Source organism: Fundulus heteroclitus, chromosome 20 (genome assembly GCF_011125445.2).
Source record: "Fundulus heteroclitus isolate FHET01 chromosome 20, MU-UCD_Fhet_4.1, whole genome shotgun sequence".
Classification (NCBI taxonomy): domain Eukaryota; kingdom Metazoa; phylum Chordata; class Actinopteri; order Cyprinodontiformes; family Fundulidae; genus Fundulus; species Fundulus heteroclitus.
The window spans coordinates 20,264,444-20,281,665 of NC_046380.1; the positions used below are offsets into that span (position 1 = coordinate 20,264,444).

A 17,222-nucleotide genomic window follows, 5' to 3' on the forward strand; every position below is an offset into this window, starting at 1 on the left:
CTCAAGGCCACCACGAAGCTACAGGCTGATCAGCTCCATGCCACGCTGCATTGGTCCAGTAATTCATGCAAAAGGAGTTCCCACCGGGGATTTAGAGTAAATGTCACAGTGTTTAATGAATCCATATTGTTTGAGTTCCAGGTTTTGAACTGAATGACTGACATAAATTAACTGTGTGATGATATTCTAATTTATTGAGATGCACCTGCAGGTCGGAAATGTAAAAAAAAAAATTGGTAGACCGAAGGCAAGGCAAATTTATTTGTATGGCACATTTCAGTACAAGGACAACGCAAAGTGCTTTACATGATTGAAACATAGGTAAATAAAAACAGAATAAAAGCAAGTTTGAATAAAATGGAAATTAAAACAAAATAAAACATGGGGAAATGGAAACTAAAAGCAAATATTAAAAACAGTTGGACCACAAACTTAAACTAATGATTTCAGTAAACAGTTTAACTAGAACAGTCAAAGGCAATCCCACACAAATGTTTCGGATTTGATGTATAGGACAATGACTTAAAGATAATCCATATTTACAAAAGTGCAATGATAATCAGATTGTTGAGAGATGTGCTGTTAAAATGGATGCCTGGCATACTTAATAAACGATGGGGGTCGACATCTTTTTCATTTCTAATTCCACTGTTTTTAAAGGTTATAGTTGATTTACCAGAATGCAACCTCATGCAGAAATGAAGTGAAAAAATACAATCCACAGCGATGCCCGCTTATTTTCGATCGCCCTTTTTTGTATTGCACAAGGGCTTTATTGCAAATTGGGTTTGTGGAATTTTAAAAGATCTGGGAATTTATCAGACAGGGAGGCTTTTACAGGAATCACTCAAGCTGCAGTATACAACTGACTGAGAAACCGGGGAACAGATTGCCAGTAATAAAGGCAAGGCAACAAAAATCATCAAAAACTCTTATAAAAGAGATTTAAAGGGTATAAAGTCCTGGAACCCTCAGTTATGATTTTAGTTTTTTTTTTTTTTTCTGAATAATGGATTAAAGTACAAATCTCACTCTTTATGTCATGGGGGGAATAACTTCTTACTGCCTTTCATTCCTTTTTATCATTTACATTACTATTCCTTTTCACTATCTAAATTACATTTTTTTTTCAGTAGGACTAAAGTCAATGTCTTTTTTGTATGTGAAAATCTTATGTAAAAGCCGTATTAATTAGTGTACATTTAATTGTGAATGAAAACAGGAAATTGCTGGTTTTCTGCCTCTCCATACTAAATCCAAACACCAAGCTAGCAAGCGTCTTTCTGTTTGTTTCTCAACCCTCTTCTTTGGAGCCTTCTCTTCCGCCACGGCTTTTGATGCTGAATGGCTGGGTAATTAGATTTATTTTTGCCACATCATTTTGTGTTCAGCGTAGTGTTAAAGGGCACTGGATTATATACAGCCATTATAAAGCTGTTGTGCATATGGCGCCTTTGATGGTGTGCTTCTAAATAATATGATGGAATTTACTTTAATGGCCAATTTGGGCTGCTGCTAAGAAGGGTTGGGGGGTGGGGAGAAAAAGCAAAGAGAAAAAGAAAGTTTTGCCCTCTAGGTACATAATTCACAGATGTGAAATGTAGATTTAGTTGCAAGGCATGTCTTTTTGTGTAGACCAAGGTTTCTTCAGCGACTTCTTCGTGAAGGAGCGTGGATTCCAAAGCTAATGTGCTCCTTCGGTATAAATTAACGCCATAAATGTGTACCTGCAAACGGGTAGGTGTCGTGGCTTAAACAGCTCAGCTCATTTTGAGAGAGAAAGAGAGAGAGGGGGGGGGGGGGGAGAGAAAAAAAAGAGCTGCACACTTTTTATGTATGAGAGAAACAAACTAAATTTTGCTTGATGGTGATCTCTGCGACGTGTCTTTTTATAGCCGTATAGGAAATGTGTCTAAACAGCCTGAGTAAGCTGTAACACCTGGACACCATATGCTGCAAATGACTGCATAGAAACTAGTCAGCAAGCAAGCAGCAGAAAGTAAGCAAGCAGATATGCAGGGAGGCGGGTGAATGACTCAAACCGTTCAGCTTTTGCCAGTTTTAGAAACTGGACCAGACATGCTTAAAGGACACATATGCTCTATTTCTTTGCTTTTTCTATTTTCTCTTTTTGCAAGTTGATACAATTTTTTTTTTGAGCTTGTAAGGAAATGTCTGTGTCATGCTTCAGTCCAATTAACACTGACAGAGAATGTGCAACAGCATCCCTTTTAAGACATTAATTTATACCGGCATATACAGCATTAGGCCAGGGACAACCCTATCTTTTTTTTTTTTTCAAAGAGTCTGCGTCTGTATTATTCAATGACCTTTGAAACACAATGAGAAACCCCACAGCCTAATCTTACGTACTCAGAAAATCAGGCTCAGGTTACTTCCACAGAACTCAAATGCTTGAATATTTTCCTCAATTGTAGTTTGATCATGACAGCTAAACCTTGTCCATCATTTAGGGATAATTTAAAGGAGCAATAAGTAAGAAATTTACTGCAAAAATTTACCAAAATTATTCTGACTTGTCACTAAGGATGGAAGTAACATTCCCTATAAACTATCGGTCCTCTCCATCAACAATGTCTCCTTTCAAACCTAGAGGTACTGTCCGGAACGACTTCGGTTTAGAGTGTAGCCTTACTTCCTGGTTCCTGAGCCAATCATATGAGAGCTCCAAGGGTTCCCGACACAGAGCCCAGCATTTGGTATTTTATTTTGGCAAAAGCCAATAAGAGAAGCGGACCAGAATAAGAACAGAAAACAACATCATATATCTATCCTGTGGGAGTATAAATTCAGTTTCACACCGTTGAGAAATGGCTGTTCTCTGTGAAGCCGTTTGTATGTGTTGTTCTGTTTTGTAACACTAGGTGTCCGTATTACTTATTACTCCTTTAAATGTCAGTATTGTACTGTATTAGCCTAAAATGAGATGCATGCAGATGCATTACTTTTATTTCTTCTGTCAAATATCTGGTCATCGCTGATATTTGTCATCACTCCTAATGCACATTTGTAGAGCAGATCATATAAGAAAAAAAAAATTAAACAGTTATTTTAAGAGGTTTGGACTAGTAATAGTCCTACCAATAATAGATAACATACTTCATATCATCCCATATATCATTTTTTTTAAGGTTATGACCACCTGATCAAACCATAATAACTAAATGATCTGCTGCTGGTAGACTAGAGTATTAGAGTCATTTCCCTTGAGTAGATTATAGATCATTTTGTGTCTGGTTGTGAAAGCGGGTATGAAACGTCCCTATGGTATGAGTTGACACATGCGCCACAACCGAAAGGAATTAAATGTCAAAGGGGTGAAATGAGCTGGATTGTTAAACAGGACTGTTCTCAAGAATGTAATAGTGTTTCATGTAAATGGTATGTGTTTAAATTGTTAATAGTATTGCATCTGAAGCACCGGTTACATTATTTTGTATACCTTGGCATACCTTACTTTAATGTGATAGGCTTAACACAATCCCTTTTGTCATATTTACTTGGAAAATGTGCAGGTTGATGCAACAAAATGTGACCCGCCATGGTCCATCTCTGCAAATATCCATAGAATGCCGCAGCAGTTACCATATAGTGCAAACATGATGGTGTTTAAAGGTGTATGATATAGCATTCGAATGACCCACGAGGACATTTATGAGCGTCGAGGTGATACGTTGCTGCGGAAGTCTGCTTTTGTCTTGGTCCCAGTCTGAGAACTGAGCTGGGTTATCAAAGTTAAGATGCTAATAGAGTTATTTGTTGCAGATAAGATATCTTGTGCTTGTAACCAAGCATGGGCTTGCATGAGTTCACGGTTAATAATATAAAAATCTAAAACGTGATCCAAATATTTTTATTCTGAAAAAAAAGCAACATTTATTCCTATATATGTTATATTTAATTATTATTATACTCATATTGTTTGATTGCCCTGACTTGAGCATAAAAATGAAAGGGAAAAAATCTATTTTTTTCTAAATGTAGCTGCAGTTCTTTAATGATTGTTGTGAGTGTGTGTTATTTTATTTATATATTTTTTTGCTGTTATGCTCCGTCTAAAGTAAAGCCAGTAAATAATGCTATCAGCTGAATAATTAGTCAGGGTATCTGCTCTGGTTGCCAGACTGCCATCAGCTACGTATAAACCTGCCACTCATACTGTTTCCTTAGTAAGAGATATGAGAGAGGCGCTATGAGGTTTGACTATATGTCCATTTGTCTTATATAGGACTGGTAATATATCCTAACAGCTATTTTAGTGTTTGTTGTAAACAAGGAGGAGTTTTACATCCTTCTTTCAGTCTCCCAACCAGCAGTGTACAGCAGCAGAGGGAGCAGGTCAGTAATTTGTTAAACAATGCCTCATAGAGCAGCAGAAGTTATATCTGGCACTTCTTTCATCACGCTGAAATGAATTTAAAATGTGGAAAAAGCTATGACGAAAATCTTTTTCGGTATTTTAAAACTTGGTTTATCAATTGTGATAGACGTGACCAGCCCATCCCTACCCATAATCTTTTTTTTTTTGTTGCAAAAAAAGAAAAAGACAATAAAAGATTCTTGGTTCTTCTTGAAAATTCAAAATATGTTTCATCTGGACACAAGTTACATAAAGAAATTTTATTTTCATCCCTAAATTGCACACAGTGATGACATTTAATTATATTTTTGAGCTCATTGACATTTACTGATGCTCTGAAGAAACCAACAGTGGAGAAAATAGCTAAAATAACAATTCTGACAATACTGGCAGTTTGTGGGGGTTTTGTACTTTAGTCATTAATAATTTATTATTGATGATCTCAAATTCTTATCATAAGAAATTGTTGACATTAGCGCTAAAACGACATGATAAAGATCTTGCCCTAATTATTATTATTATTATTATTATTATTATTGATATTACATTCGTTAACAGAATATATTGATTTAAGAATTTTATATTCTCAAATTCTGTTGGATCTGCATCTTAGTTTTAAGCGTGTTTATGTTGTTCTTGACTTGATGTGTCTCCATCTCACTGTGTCATAACTTTTTTACAAGTAGCACATAAAGAAGAGGAATCCCAGAGGGGATTTATGTTGCACACAGTATGATGATGGCTGAGGAGGGAAAAAGTGGGTCAGCAAACGCCTCTCATGGCAACTTCCATCACACCATTGTCTGAAAAAACAAAAAAAAAAAAACATTACCACTGACTTTTCCTGCAACAGGGACAGCAACACAAGTCCTGCTATTGTAGCTGTTAAATACACATGTACATACTCAAGGCACACCACACGAGTGACAGAACTGGAGGTCTGCTTTGTAAAAATTATTCTCTTATTGATAAGTCAGAATGCATAAATCAAGCACGATGTACTATTCGACAGTGTGAAGCCGAAGGTATAAGTAAAATGAAATGATGAATGGTTGAAGGGAAATGTGGTCGCGCAGCACCCAGCCCTTAGCCATTTGACTGCTTCATCTTGTAAGAGTTGCTTTTTTCATTTTTCATATTTATGACTCTGAACAATTTGATATATTTCAGATTACATTAAATCTGACAGCATGTGTGCAGCCGAATTGTTTACTTTATGCAGCCCCGTATGAGTGTTTGTGCTCGGCGCACCCAGTAACCTTTCATAGCAGAGGTCGACTCTTGTTTGGCGCGGCATATGTTTTGTTCCAGATACGAGCAGCTTGACCAAGAAGGCTGAGCTCCCTGGCTTGTTTATCTCTGGACTAAAACGGTTCCCCGGCTCTCCCTTTAATCGTCTCTCACTACAAATGAGTCACATTCAGCCTTGAGTCAGATGTCAAACATTTTTGCTTACAGCGGAGGAAAGGGCTTTTATCTGACGGTTGAAAATACACACTTTGGTCACATGTGCACAGGAGGTGAAAGACAAATTTAGTTTTGATGAGCTCTGTTATGAAGCAGATCTGTCTTCTTCTTCTTCTTTTTTTTTCTTTTTTTTTGCTTGGATATGTTTAACGCCCTCCCCAAAAAAGGAAAGAGCTCAATGGACTGCTTGGCCTGTGTCCCCTGAGCTTGACATTAATCTAACTATGGTCTTTTTCTTGGGAGTGAAGTGGGGAAATCGATAGATGGGCCACCTGTTCACTCAAACAGCGCTATGACAAATGAAAGTGTGGATTTTTTTTTTTTTTTTTTTTTTTTTCCCCCTCGGGGGTTCCTCAGGGAGATCTTTTCCTATAATGTATTAGGTTGTCGCTGAGGTTAGATTAATTATACATGGAATACAAATCACACCTTGGAAGGGTATACGTTTGCACAACCAGCACTAAGAGCACATGAACAAGGATTACTGTAGGCATACAGTAAGGGAGATAAAAGCTTCCACTGAAAGCAAGTAAAAAGTACAAAATAGAAGATTGCTGGATGAGTCAAGACTGATCCCTCGACCCAGGCAGGGCCCAGCAGCTAAATGCGGAGCACCATAAGAAACAAAAGCAGAAAATGAAAACCAGCTGTATGCATAAAATGCTGAGCCTATTTTTTTTTTTTTTAGAAAGAAAATCACCAATTTTAAAGCATGTGTATGTGAAAAGGCAAAATGATAGAATAGATGTAATACAGAGGATTCAAACGTACCGTATGTTCAGAAAAAATGAGGGTTAGATTCGTGTCATGGAGCAGAAGCCTCTTCACCCGACAAACACTGGCTTCTGATGCGCTCATTAGTAGGCATGGGCCGGGGTGAGATTCTCAGTGTTTGATTAAAACTTGATTAAAACTACCACATCCGTCACCACTATCACAGTACTGCCGTAAAAAGAAATGTAAAACATGATCTAATTTCTTCCTTGAAAGAAAGTAGCAGCTATTTCTGCTGCTGTGATTTATGATGTATGTACTGTACCTCGCAAAAAAAGGAGTAGAACCCTCACAGTTTTGTAAATATATTTTAAATACACTTTGAATGGACAACGCTGAAGATGTGACACTTTGATGCAATATAGTGAGTGTGCAGCTTGTAAAGCGATGCAAATTTGTCGCCCCCTTACAATAACTCAGCAGGAAGCCAATGCCGTCTAAAACCCTGACAACAATAATGGGCGCACCCCTAAATTTAAATGTCCAAATTATGCCCTTCAGGTGTTAACATGTTGTGTTGCCACCGTTATTTTCCAACAATGCCTTTCCTCTCTTGGCCATGGCGGTCCCTAGAGTAGCGCACTGCAAAAACGGAACTAAAAATAAGTATGATTTTTTTTAAATGAGCGTATTTGGCCTTGATTTGAGCACCCAGATAAGATGATCTGCCAGTGGAATAATATGTTTCCACCTAAAATGGGAACAACTTATCTCCATGATCTTAATTCAAGTGCAGTATATCTAATTATCTTATTTCAGGGGTCAGAATTCTCATTCCATTGGCACATCATCTTATTTACCTGGACAAATACACTCATTTCAAGAAAAAATTACCTATTTTTAGTTTAGTTTTTGCAGTGTGGTTCCCAACCATGGTCCTCATGTTCCCCTGTCCTGCATGTTTTAGGCCTCCCCTTGCTTCCACACGCTTGGTTTAACTGAATGGATGATTCTGCAGGTCTTGATGGCATGCAGAGCAGGTCATGCGACCATTTTGATCAGGTGAGCTGGAACAGAGAGGCGTGCAGGACAGGGGCACTTCAGGATCAGAATTGGGAACCACCTAGAGCTTCACCAGTTGTCCCAGGAATCTTCTTCCACTCCTCCATTATGGACAGGATGTTGCATGATAGACGTCAGCCCAGTTTCCAAAGGGAGGGCGAGGGGGGGATCATGACACTCCCACCACCATGCTTGATTGTAGGCAAGACACACTTGTCTTTGTACTCTTCACATGGTCGCCACTACACACGCTTGACGCCTTCTGAACCAAATTGGTTTGTTTTGGTGTTGTCAGTCCTCAGGACATGGTTCAAGTAATCCATGTCCTTGGTCTGCTTGTCTTTGCAGTAAATTGTGTAGCCCTAATATTAACTTTGAGACTATTTGGAGACCTTTCCAAGTCAGGATTCCCACATAAAGGGGCTGTTCAGACTGGGAACTCGAACAATCGGACAAAAAGAATGCGGCATTTGCGTTTTCTTTAAAAGGGCTTTCTACCATGCAGACAATGTTGAATAAATCAAACTGATTTATATGGCAGACCGTTTTTTATAGCTTGATACTGAAAACTTGGTAATTTCTACTCTTCAGTGGCAAAGATGTCTACAAAGAAGGAAAAATTGTGTGGAAAAATCAGAAGCGTGTCAGGGTAGAAAGACTAATGGGTGATTTAGAACAAAAGACATATCCACCAGTGTTTGAAACAGTACTCTGCTCAAGCATGGTTGAGGCTGTTGAGCCAGAGAACAATGGCTATTCATGGTTTATAATGTCGTACTTGGAAATCCATCAAAGAATCTAAAAAAGTATTTCTGTTTGTACGTTATCATTAAAACCTCAATATGTTTTGATTATAGGAGAAAATATTTGTTCCACACAGCTTCATCGGTATGAGTAGATGATGGATATTGAAGATATTTCTATTGTAATAAATACCTTTAATATATTTTTATTTTGTCTCCAGCAAACCTGTTGCAAATTGCCACGAACTTTGAAACATATTTTTTTTTTTTATACATTTGTTGAACAACACTGGAGTGACTCCTCTTCATGCTGGTGTTCTCTGAGGAGCCTAGGAGAAAAATGAATGATGAAGAGGGATAACAGTGATAATTGAAATGTGAACATTTATCTGTTAACAATGAGATTCTGTGGTAACACAGCAGTGAAGGAGAAACGCGTTTGCTTTCCTCTGATATGACATCTCTGCATGCTAAAACTTATTTTTTCAGTCGTTTTTTTTTTCTCTCTGCTCTACATTCTGTTATCTTGGGAAATCATGCCAAACCTGACTTTGTTTTTCACCTTTGCTGTTTAAATGGGACATAGAAATGCAGAGTTTTTTTTATTTTTTTATTTTCTATTTTTTTTTTTGCACTCACTTTGTGCTGGAAATGAAGAAAGGAGGGGGGGAGCTGGCTGGTATAAACCGACTTGAGATTAAAGAGCGATTCTGGAGATGTGAACAGCACGTTCTTGCACTTTTCAGGGAGCTCAAAGATTTGTCAGACCACCTGTCTGTTCTTATTTAAATCAACATTTTTATCTTCGGCTGTGGGTGAATTTCCCTCCAACATGGAGAGTTTGTCTGCTCTCTCCAAACATACATTAAGAAAATGAGTAATCAAGTGATACCGGATCCCTTTATTGACTCCTATGGAAGTGTATAATTGAAATTCAGGTTTTATAAAGTGTGTTGTTAACAAGAACGGGTCACATGAGCCATTCTCTGTGAGTAAATGAAGCCTAAGGGGGCCAGCCTAATGGGGTAATGTAGTTAATAACATCTGAAGGGTGATGAATGGCCAGTCCTCTTTCTTGCTGAGTTCTCAGACAACAAATTAGTTTCATTAAAGGCTGCAGTTAAAGGAACTCTGAAGGAAGCTGATTAACTGAAATTATTTGGACTGAGTCATTTTGAACCTGGTTCGGGCCTGAGCGGTTTGCGTAAATGGGACTTATCCTTGATTATATGCTTATTTACTTCTTTTAAATTTGTTGTCAGCACAGTCAATTGTGGCTTGCTGGGCCCCGTGATTTTCCTTTTGAAAGGGGAAAAAAAGGGACACCCCAGCCTTTAATTAAATCAACATCTAGGTCCTTTTTTTTTTCTTATTGCCAATTAACTTGGTTCAGTGACATGAAAGGCTTTTTTCAATTTACAGAGGCCTGACAGCGAGATGATCGACAGCTCCAATTGCTACTTTTAGAATCATTTGCTGATTTTAATCAGTGCCACCATAACATGACTGCCTTGAAATGAAAGAAGTAGGATTTGGGTTTTTTTTCTGTTTGTATTGGGGGGGAAAAAAGCTAGTACCATGACAGGTGTGTGATATATTCTGTGTATGATGTGTTTTAAATTATATTCAAGCTTTGTTGTGAAATCAGAAGCAATGTTGTGGGTGATTTAAGGTAATTGGGAGTCATGATTAGAGGCGTATCATTCTGTTAGATCTTGGCACAAGGGGAGGGGTGGGGGGGTGCATTCCCCACAGTTTTTCCTCTCTCCTCGTTACTGTGTCTGTGAGGATGGTCGCCCAAAGGAATGGGATGCTGTATTTCTTTGGCAGCCTCCTGGAGTGGCAGCACACACACAAAAAGAGACTGACACAGATTATGAGAGATTTATAGGAGTGATAAATACTCCCTCTTTTCTGCCCCTCAAAACAGCTTTTCATCAGCTTCTCAGCAGTGCGTCTAGGTGATTGATGAGAGGACTGCTCCTTCTCCTTGTCCACTCCTAAAGCTGCCTATGCTCTGTTTCCCCATCCCAGATGCAGATCTACCTTTACAATTCAGACGACTTTGACAGCCTCAGCGCGGCCATCAAGGAGAGACGCATCGTCGCTGCCATGGCCGTCTTCTTCGAGGTAAAGTGTCAGAACCAAAGGTCCGGGGGTTGCCGGCTAAATCTGAGAACACTAGTCTGTTTGTCGCATTTACAGTGCCTTGCAAAAGCATTCAACCTGATTATTTTCTTTCATATTGTCTCTGGTTACAACAACGAAATTCAGAGTACTTTAGTGGGATTTTATGTGATAGAGCAACACCAAATAGTGAATTCAAAGGGCAATAAAAGGAGCTACAGAGGTTTAAAATGCACTTTCAGTAGCTTTTATCTTGATCGTCCCCCTAAAAGTCGTGATTTACAGGTTTTACAGCTAATTGTCTTCTTGTTGCAAGATTATTCCACCTGAGTTGTGGATCTCTGCAGCTCCATCAGAGTTACTGCGAGCCCATTGACTGCTTCTGTGATTATTGCTCTGTTTGGGATGTTGTTTTCCAAGCTATGCCTGATTCAAACATCAACACAGCGTCATCCCTGACCTCTCTGCTCTGTTCCGCAATCTTCACTCTGCTTAAAAAGAGCAGCTGTATTTATACTGGGATGAAACTGCACACAGGCAGGCTCTGTTTTCTATCTGGGTGACTTCTGAAGGCTGGTGGTTGCAATGGATGGTATTTTCAGGCTCCGATTAAAGAGTTTAAGTAAAATTGCAAACAACACGATTTATGTTTTGTTTGATTTGTTTAAAAAAATTTATGTTTTTTTTTTTCACTTCTAATCCATGCATTAATTGTGTTGGTCTATCACATGTAATCCCAAGAAATGACATGAATTGATTGGTTTCATAATGTGTCAGAGTGTAAAAAAGTTCAAGGGGTATGGATACTTTTGCAAGAAGCTGGACTGTTTACATTTTTCTCCTTATGCTCACGGTTCCCTCAGAATCTAAATCTAAAACCACTTTTCACACAGAACTTCAGTGCATTTTATCTTTTGGCATAAACAACTAACATTTAGTTTACCGTGCTAACCTGTGCTTCATATTAATTAGCTAATTCCAGCATGCAAACGAGCTGGGTAAGACACATCTGGGACGTATATACATCTTCAAGAACTCACCAAGTATTGCACAAAGACATTAGCATTCAGCTAGTGCGAGTGTGGTCGATCCAGCAGCACCATGCAATATGTTTAAACATCCTCATGCATAAAGGGTTCATTTTCCTACCCACAGTTCAGTTTTCTCAGTGGAATTGCTCCACTCTTGAGGAAAACTTCTTTGTAACAGCTCTGCCTCTAGTTGCTTGGAGCACTTATGGAAAATGTCCTCATGCAGAGCCTTATAAAACACCTGTATTTGCATATATGCGGTATATTACTTGTTACAAACCTTAAACTTGTGATTAAAAACTCTGCAATTGAATCATATAACAATTAAAGGGACAGTTCAGGATTTAGTTGCTGGGGTTCTGTTAAAAGGTTACACACAGTCTCTATGTGATGTGCAGTAGATGACTCTTTGTGTCTTCAATTAGTAAAAGTGCAAATCTGTTGATCCTAGAAGCAGACAGCCTGTCTGAAAGTGTCCTAGCTCAAAGTGGACGCTAACATCCTAAAGTGGCTCCAGTCTCAAAAACATCATATGGGTAGTTCATGCAAACACTCTTTTTTTGTGAGTCTGTTTGTGATTGCATTATTTAGTTATTTACCATAAACCAGAGATCGATCAATCAATCAATCAATCAATCAATCAATCAATCAATCAATCAATCAATCAATCAATCAATTTATTTGTCAACTGCAATTTGCATTGCAATCGAAAATTCAGTTTCAGTACAACCGTCCATCACATACACTTTACAAACATGTAAATGTGTGCGAGTCATTTTTCCAAGCTAAGTTGTAGGTCTTTTGCCTCCAGTCAAGTCTTGATCTCTATCTAATAGCTGATATTAACATCAGCTTCATACTTTCTAGTCTGCCTATACTGCTGCATTTCTGTAGGTTATAGATTCAAATCATTATCCTTAAACTTTTCATAAAATAAAATGTTACACATAAAAGTTGCCTGAGTGAATTAGAAAAATGTATTGTATTTACTGCACTGGAAATTTACAGTAAATATTAGTGTTGCACCGATACCAGTATCGGACGGTGCCCCAATCCAGCACTAAAATGGTGGTATCGGTATCGGCGAGTACCAACAAATGGGCACCATGTTGTATGTCACTTGAACACAGCCTTCTCTCTCCCGACTAGTATTATACATATTATATAAGTTCATGAAAGTTGCACTATTTTGGCATTTAAGAGCCAAAACTCAAGATTTAAAATAGATTATTCGATTATTAATGTAATTTTACTGTCTTACTGTTGCACTACTGTTATACATGTTATAATTTCATGAATGTTGTTCTATTTTGGCCTTTGAGAGCCAAAGATTTATTCAACTATTGTCACCCATTCCAGGTAGGCAATAAAATGTTCTACTACCTTAAGTAGTATGCAGTTCTTCATATATACACATACACATCAATTTCAAACAGATGGTATTGGTATCGGTCAATATAATAATAATAATTTAGAGAGACCAGTTAACCTAACAGTCATGTTTTTGGACTTTGCTAGGAAGCTGGAGTACCTGAAAAGAACCCATGCATGCTCCGGGAGAACATGCAAAAATAGCCAGGGCCCGGATTGAAACCTAGGACCTTCTTGCTCCAAGGCAACAGGGCTTGCATGCAAACCTCAAAGAAAAACAATAGAAACAAATTAATTCAGTTAATGTTCTGATTGAATAAAACAACAGATTTATTCTGTAGAACAGGAGGGTTCTTTGTAATCGTGCCAGTATAAAAGTGAGATAATAATGTCAAAGATCTGTTTTTTTTTAATACAGCCCTAAGCAATTTAATGCAGAGTTCAATTGAAGAAGCATTTGTGTTTTCATTTTTATGAATATTGTCATACAGCTAACATTATCTAGTTATAAATCATTGATACATTTCGTAGAATCAGATCCCTATCCTTGAAAGAAGTCGATTAGTATTTACACAGGAAATAAAGGTAGAGTGCAGTGTGCCACTAGTTATCTGCCAGTGTGAAACACATTTTCAGAAAAATAGTAATAAATTTCCATTTAGAGTGTCTGATGTAAACGTAAAGCCATTTAAAACGAGTCTATTATATCAGTTTGAGTAAACACAATTTTTAGGGCAGCTTTTTGAAACACTGCAATACTTCTATATTACTTAATAATTTAAGGAATTAAAATATGTATTGAAAACTACATTTATTTCAGTAATTTAATTCACTAAGGGAAACAGGTTATAGAGATGAATTACACACAGACAGATGTTTTTAAGCCTTTATTCCTGATAATTAAGATGATTTTCTGCTTACAGCTATAATAAAAACACAACGTTTTTAAGTTAGAATATTATATTTGACCAATAAAAAACATTATACAGTTATGTGGGCTTGATAAAAAGTCTGATTAGTATCTGCTTAATGGTTGTTGTTTTCAAATGCTACTTTTAATTTGACAAACAAGCCTCATAGGAACACTTATTCTAATTTATTGAATAGGACAGTAGGCCGTACGTGAAACTCTTTACATATTCTGTTCACGGTGCGTTTCACAGAGGATTGTCACTGGTGGTGCACCGCCACCTACCTAAATAATCATCACCTTCTTTGCAGGCACCCGCCCAATCAAACATGACAACAACTTAAAGGTTCCTCAAAGTAGTTTTCCCTTAAACTGCAGTGATATTTTTGAGATTGGATAAAGTCTGCTTTGTTATTATCTCCTCTCACAATAGCTCTAAGTCTCAGCCTCTGGTTCCAACTAATCTGGATCTGTGCTAAATGAAAACTCCAAAACTGTCATTTGCTGCAGATAACATTCCCACCTTTTAACTTTTTAATGGAACTTTACATAAAAAAAAAAAAAAAAACTTACATTTCTTTAAGACATTAAATTAAAGCTCAATGATGGAAAAAAATAACCTGTCTGAGACCAATAAGTTATAAACGTATGATACAAATGATCTATAATTTTATGGTTAAAAACGTGTTAAACTGGCATTCATTTAGTCTGTGTGTGAAAAATTGTTTAGTAGATACTAAGGATTGTCCCCTGGCACTCTGGACCCATTCACTCTTGATTAGTGAGGTTGGTCCTCATCATTGTTAAGCGTAAAAGCACCTCTGGGATTGTTTTGAACTGTTAAACTGTTAGCTGTATGCACAACTTGTGAGCCTTCTTCTGCGTTGCGCTAATTTCTATTAGCATGTCCTTTACAAGTATTGGCAGGTGATCAATGCGTGCCAGCATTCAGCCTAATGGTATACCGGTTAGGGTCAGAAATCTGGCAGAGGGAGGCTGGAATGAGGACACAGGTGTTTCGTAATGTAGGTCTGCTCTCAGACAGTGATGAACCGCGTGTGTGCGAGGACCTAAATGCCTCCGCTGGGTCCTGACAGCCCTATTGCTTACCGCAATTAGCACCACCATACACAATCCGCTGAATAGCAGTTTACAGTGTGAGTTTTTTTTTATTTATTTATTTATTTTAAGTGGGCACACACACATTGGCGCAGATTTACCATTTCTAATCAATGACGAGAGTTCTTGCTGGGCTCCCCAAAGGCCTATTAAAGGCCTCTAAGGTGTGCATATTATCCACATTCAGCATTCAGTCCCACACAATTATTCCTTTCAGACTGACCTGAATTAATGTTGCGTAACGGAGGGGGAGGGGGGGGGGGGGATCAGTCCCCACGTCCCAACACTGTTTTGTCCAGTCTTGTCTCCTAAGTAGGACATTGGAGATATTTATTGGGTAATGAAAATTGCCAGTCACGCCCAACAATTAGCAGTAAACTGAACAAATCAGAAAGGAATCTTCCTGGGGGTTTGCGTCTTCATTAGAGACCTGAAAGCACTGTGAAATAAAAAATAAAAAATAAAAAATTATCTCATGAAATTTAAAGAGGTTCCTGGAAAACCCTTGAATCATCAATGGTTAGTCATCAGTTAGTCAAATCTAGGCTTGTTGGTGTTTATGTTGTTGGTATTCCTGACACATTTCCTCTGGAGGGTGAAAGGGCAACCCATCTAGCAAATTTTTGTGTGTTTTAGCTGCTGCTAATTATTCAGTGGGGGAGGGGGGGTCAGTTTGGATTGCAATGCTATTCCATTATTTAGTAACTCATCCGTCGGATTCTTCTCCACTGCTGATCAGAAATCAGATCAGTCACTCCTCTCTGCATGCAGGTCCGTTGATGTTGCAGCTGCAGCTCGGGCTCCCGTTACGTTTAAAGCGATAAGTGTTACTAGCTCAGAACCAGTCACGTTTCCACCGCAAAATTTCACAAAATGTTCAGAAGAAGTGTGGGAATTCATGCGTGACGCTGACACGTTCAGTTGCTGTTACATTAAGGGATGTGTGCTGCATGTGTGAGAGCGGTTATATACAGCGTTTCCCTTCAGTTCACCGCTCAAGAGGGTGGGCGAACCACAGCCGCGGTGGAGCTAAACACTGATAGAGTTGTTAATGTGGCTCGATGAGTATTGCTCTCAAACTTGTGGTTTACAGTTCCTTGCAGAAGTATTTATTTCTCTTGAATCTTTTCACATTTTATCGCGTTGCAACCCGCCAACGTCAGCGTTTTTTATCTAGGATTTTGTGTTTTAGATTAACACAAAGTAGTGGATGAAAACATTGCTACTTTTTTTTCCCCCCTCAAATGAGAATCTTCGAGTCTACCGCTGATCTAAACCGCTGATCTAAACCATTACATGACTGTATGACTGTATAGGTTGTTGTCCTACTGGGAGGACAATCACTTTGGTTCAGCTGCCAGTTGTTCTAAACTGACAGCTATCTCAAGTCTTTTGTAGTCTCTGACAGGTTTTCGTCCAGGATTTGCCTGTGTTCACTTCCATCCATCTTCCCATCAACGCTGACCAGCTTTCATGTTCCCGGTGAAGAAAAACGTCCCCTACAGCATTATGCTGCCAATGTGATGTGGCTGCGTCACACTGGAGGGGGGGGACATTCTTGGGGCCATGTGATATGTTAGTTTTCTACAACACGTAGTGTTTTGTGTGTAGGCTGGAAATTTCAACACCTTTTTGTTTTTTTTTTGTTTTTTTGCTGTCCCCTCCATGGCTTCTGGTAAACCCACATTGTCATGTCATTTTTATGTTTTTCCGTCAACGCTGACTTTCTTCAGGCCATTTTTCCCAGAAGGCCAGATTTTTGTAATACAAAACTCATGATTATAATTTAACAAATGGAGCTGTGGATCTGCAGCTCCTCCATAGTTACCATGGGCCTTTTGCCAGCTTTTTTCTCACTATTGCTGTCCTTAACCGAGCGGCCATTTCAAGTGGGACGCATACATGGGAAGGTTTCCCTTTTCTGTTAGATTAATAATTGAACAATTCTGTGTGGGATTTTCAAATCTTTAGAAGTTGTTTTGTATCTTCACCCTGCTTTGAACCTCTGTCCCTGATGTGCTGCTTGTGCTAATTGGTCACTCATGTTCTCTATCCAACCCTCTGAGTCCTCCAAAGAAAAGACGAGTTTTACTGATATAAAATGACACACAGGTGAACTCTACATCCTAATAAACTCACATCTGAAGGCAATTTGTTGCACTGGAGTATTTAATTAAAGGGGGATGAATACAAATGCACTCCACACAGCTTAGTGCTAGAAAAAGAAGAAAACCTGCATATAGACTATTTTATGTTGATCCGCCATATAAAAAAAAAAATCAAATTCATTAAAATTA

General features: G+C 38.3%; 1 protein-coding gene across 4 annotated transcripts in view; it reads left to right on the forward strand.

Moving 5' to 3' along the window:
* Nucleotides 1-17,222, forward strand: part of ca16b (carbonic anhydrase XVI b) — a 192,873-nt gene that overhangs the window by 125,022 nt on the left and 50,629 nt on the right. For all 4 annotated transcript variants that reach the window (XM_036152166.1, XM_036152168.1, XM_036152164.1 and 1 more), the window contains exon 5: nucleotides 10,402-10,497. In XM_036152166.1, coding sequence (XP_036008059.1) covers nucleotides 10,402-10,497 — 96 coding nt within the window. The remainder of the gene's footprint in view (nucleotides 1-10,401; nucleotides 10,498-17,222) is intronic.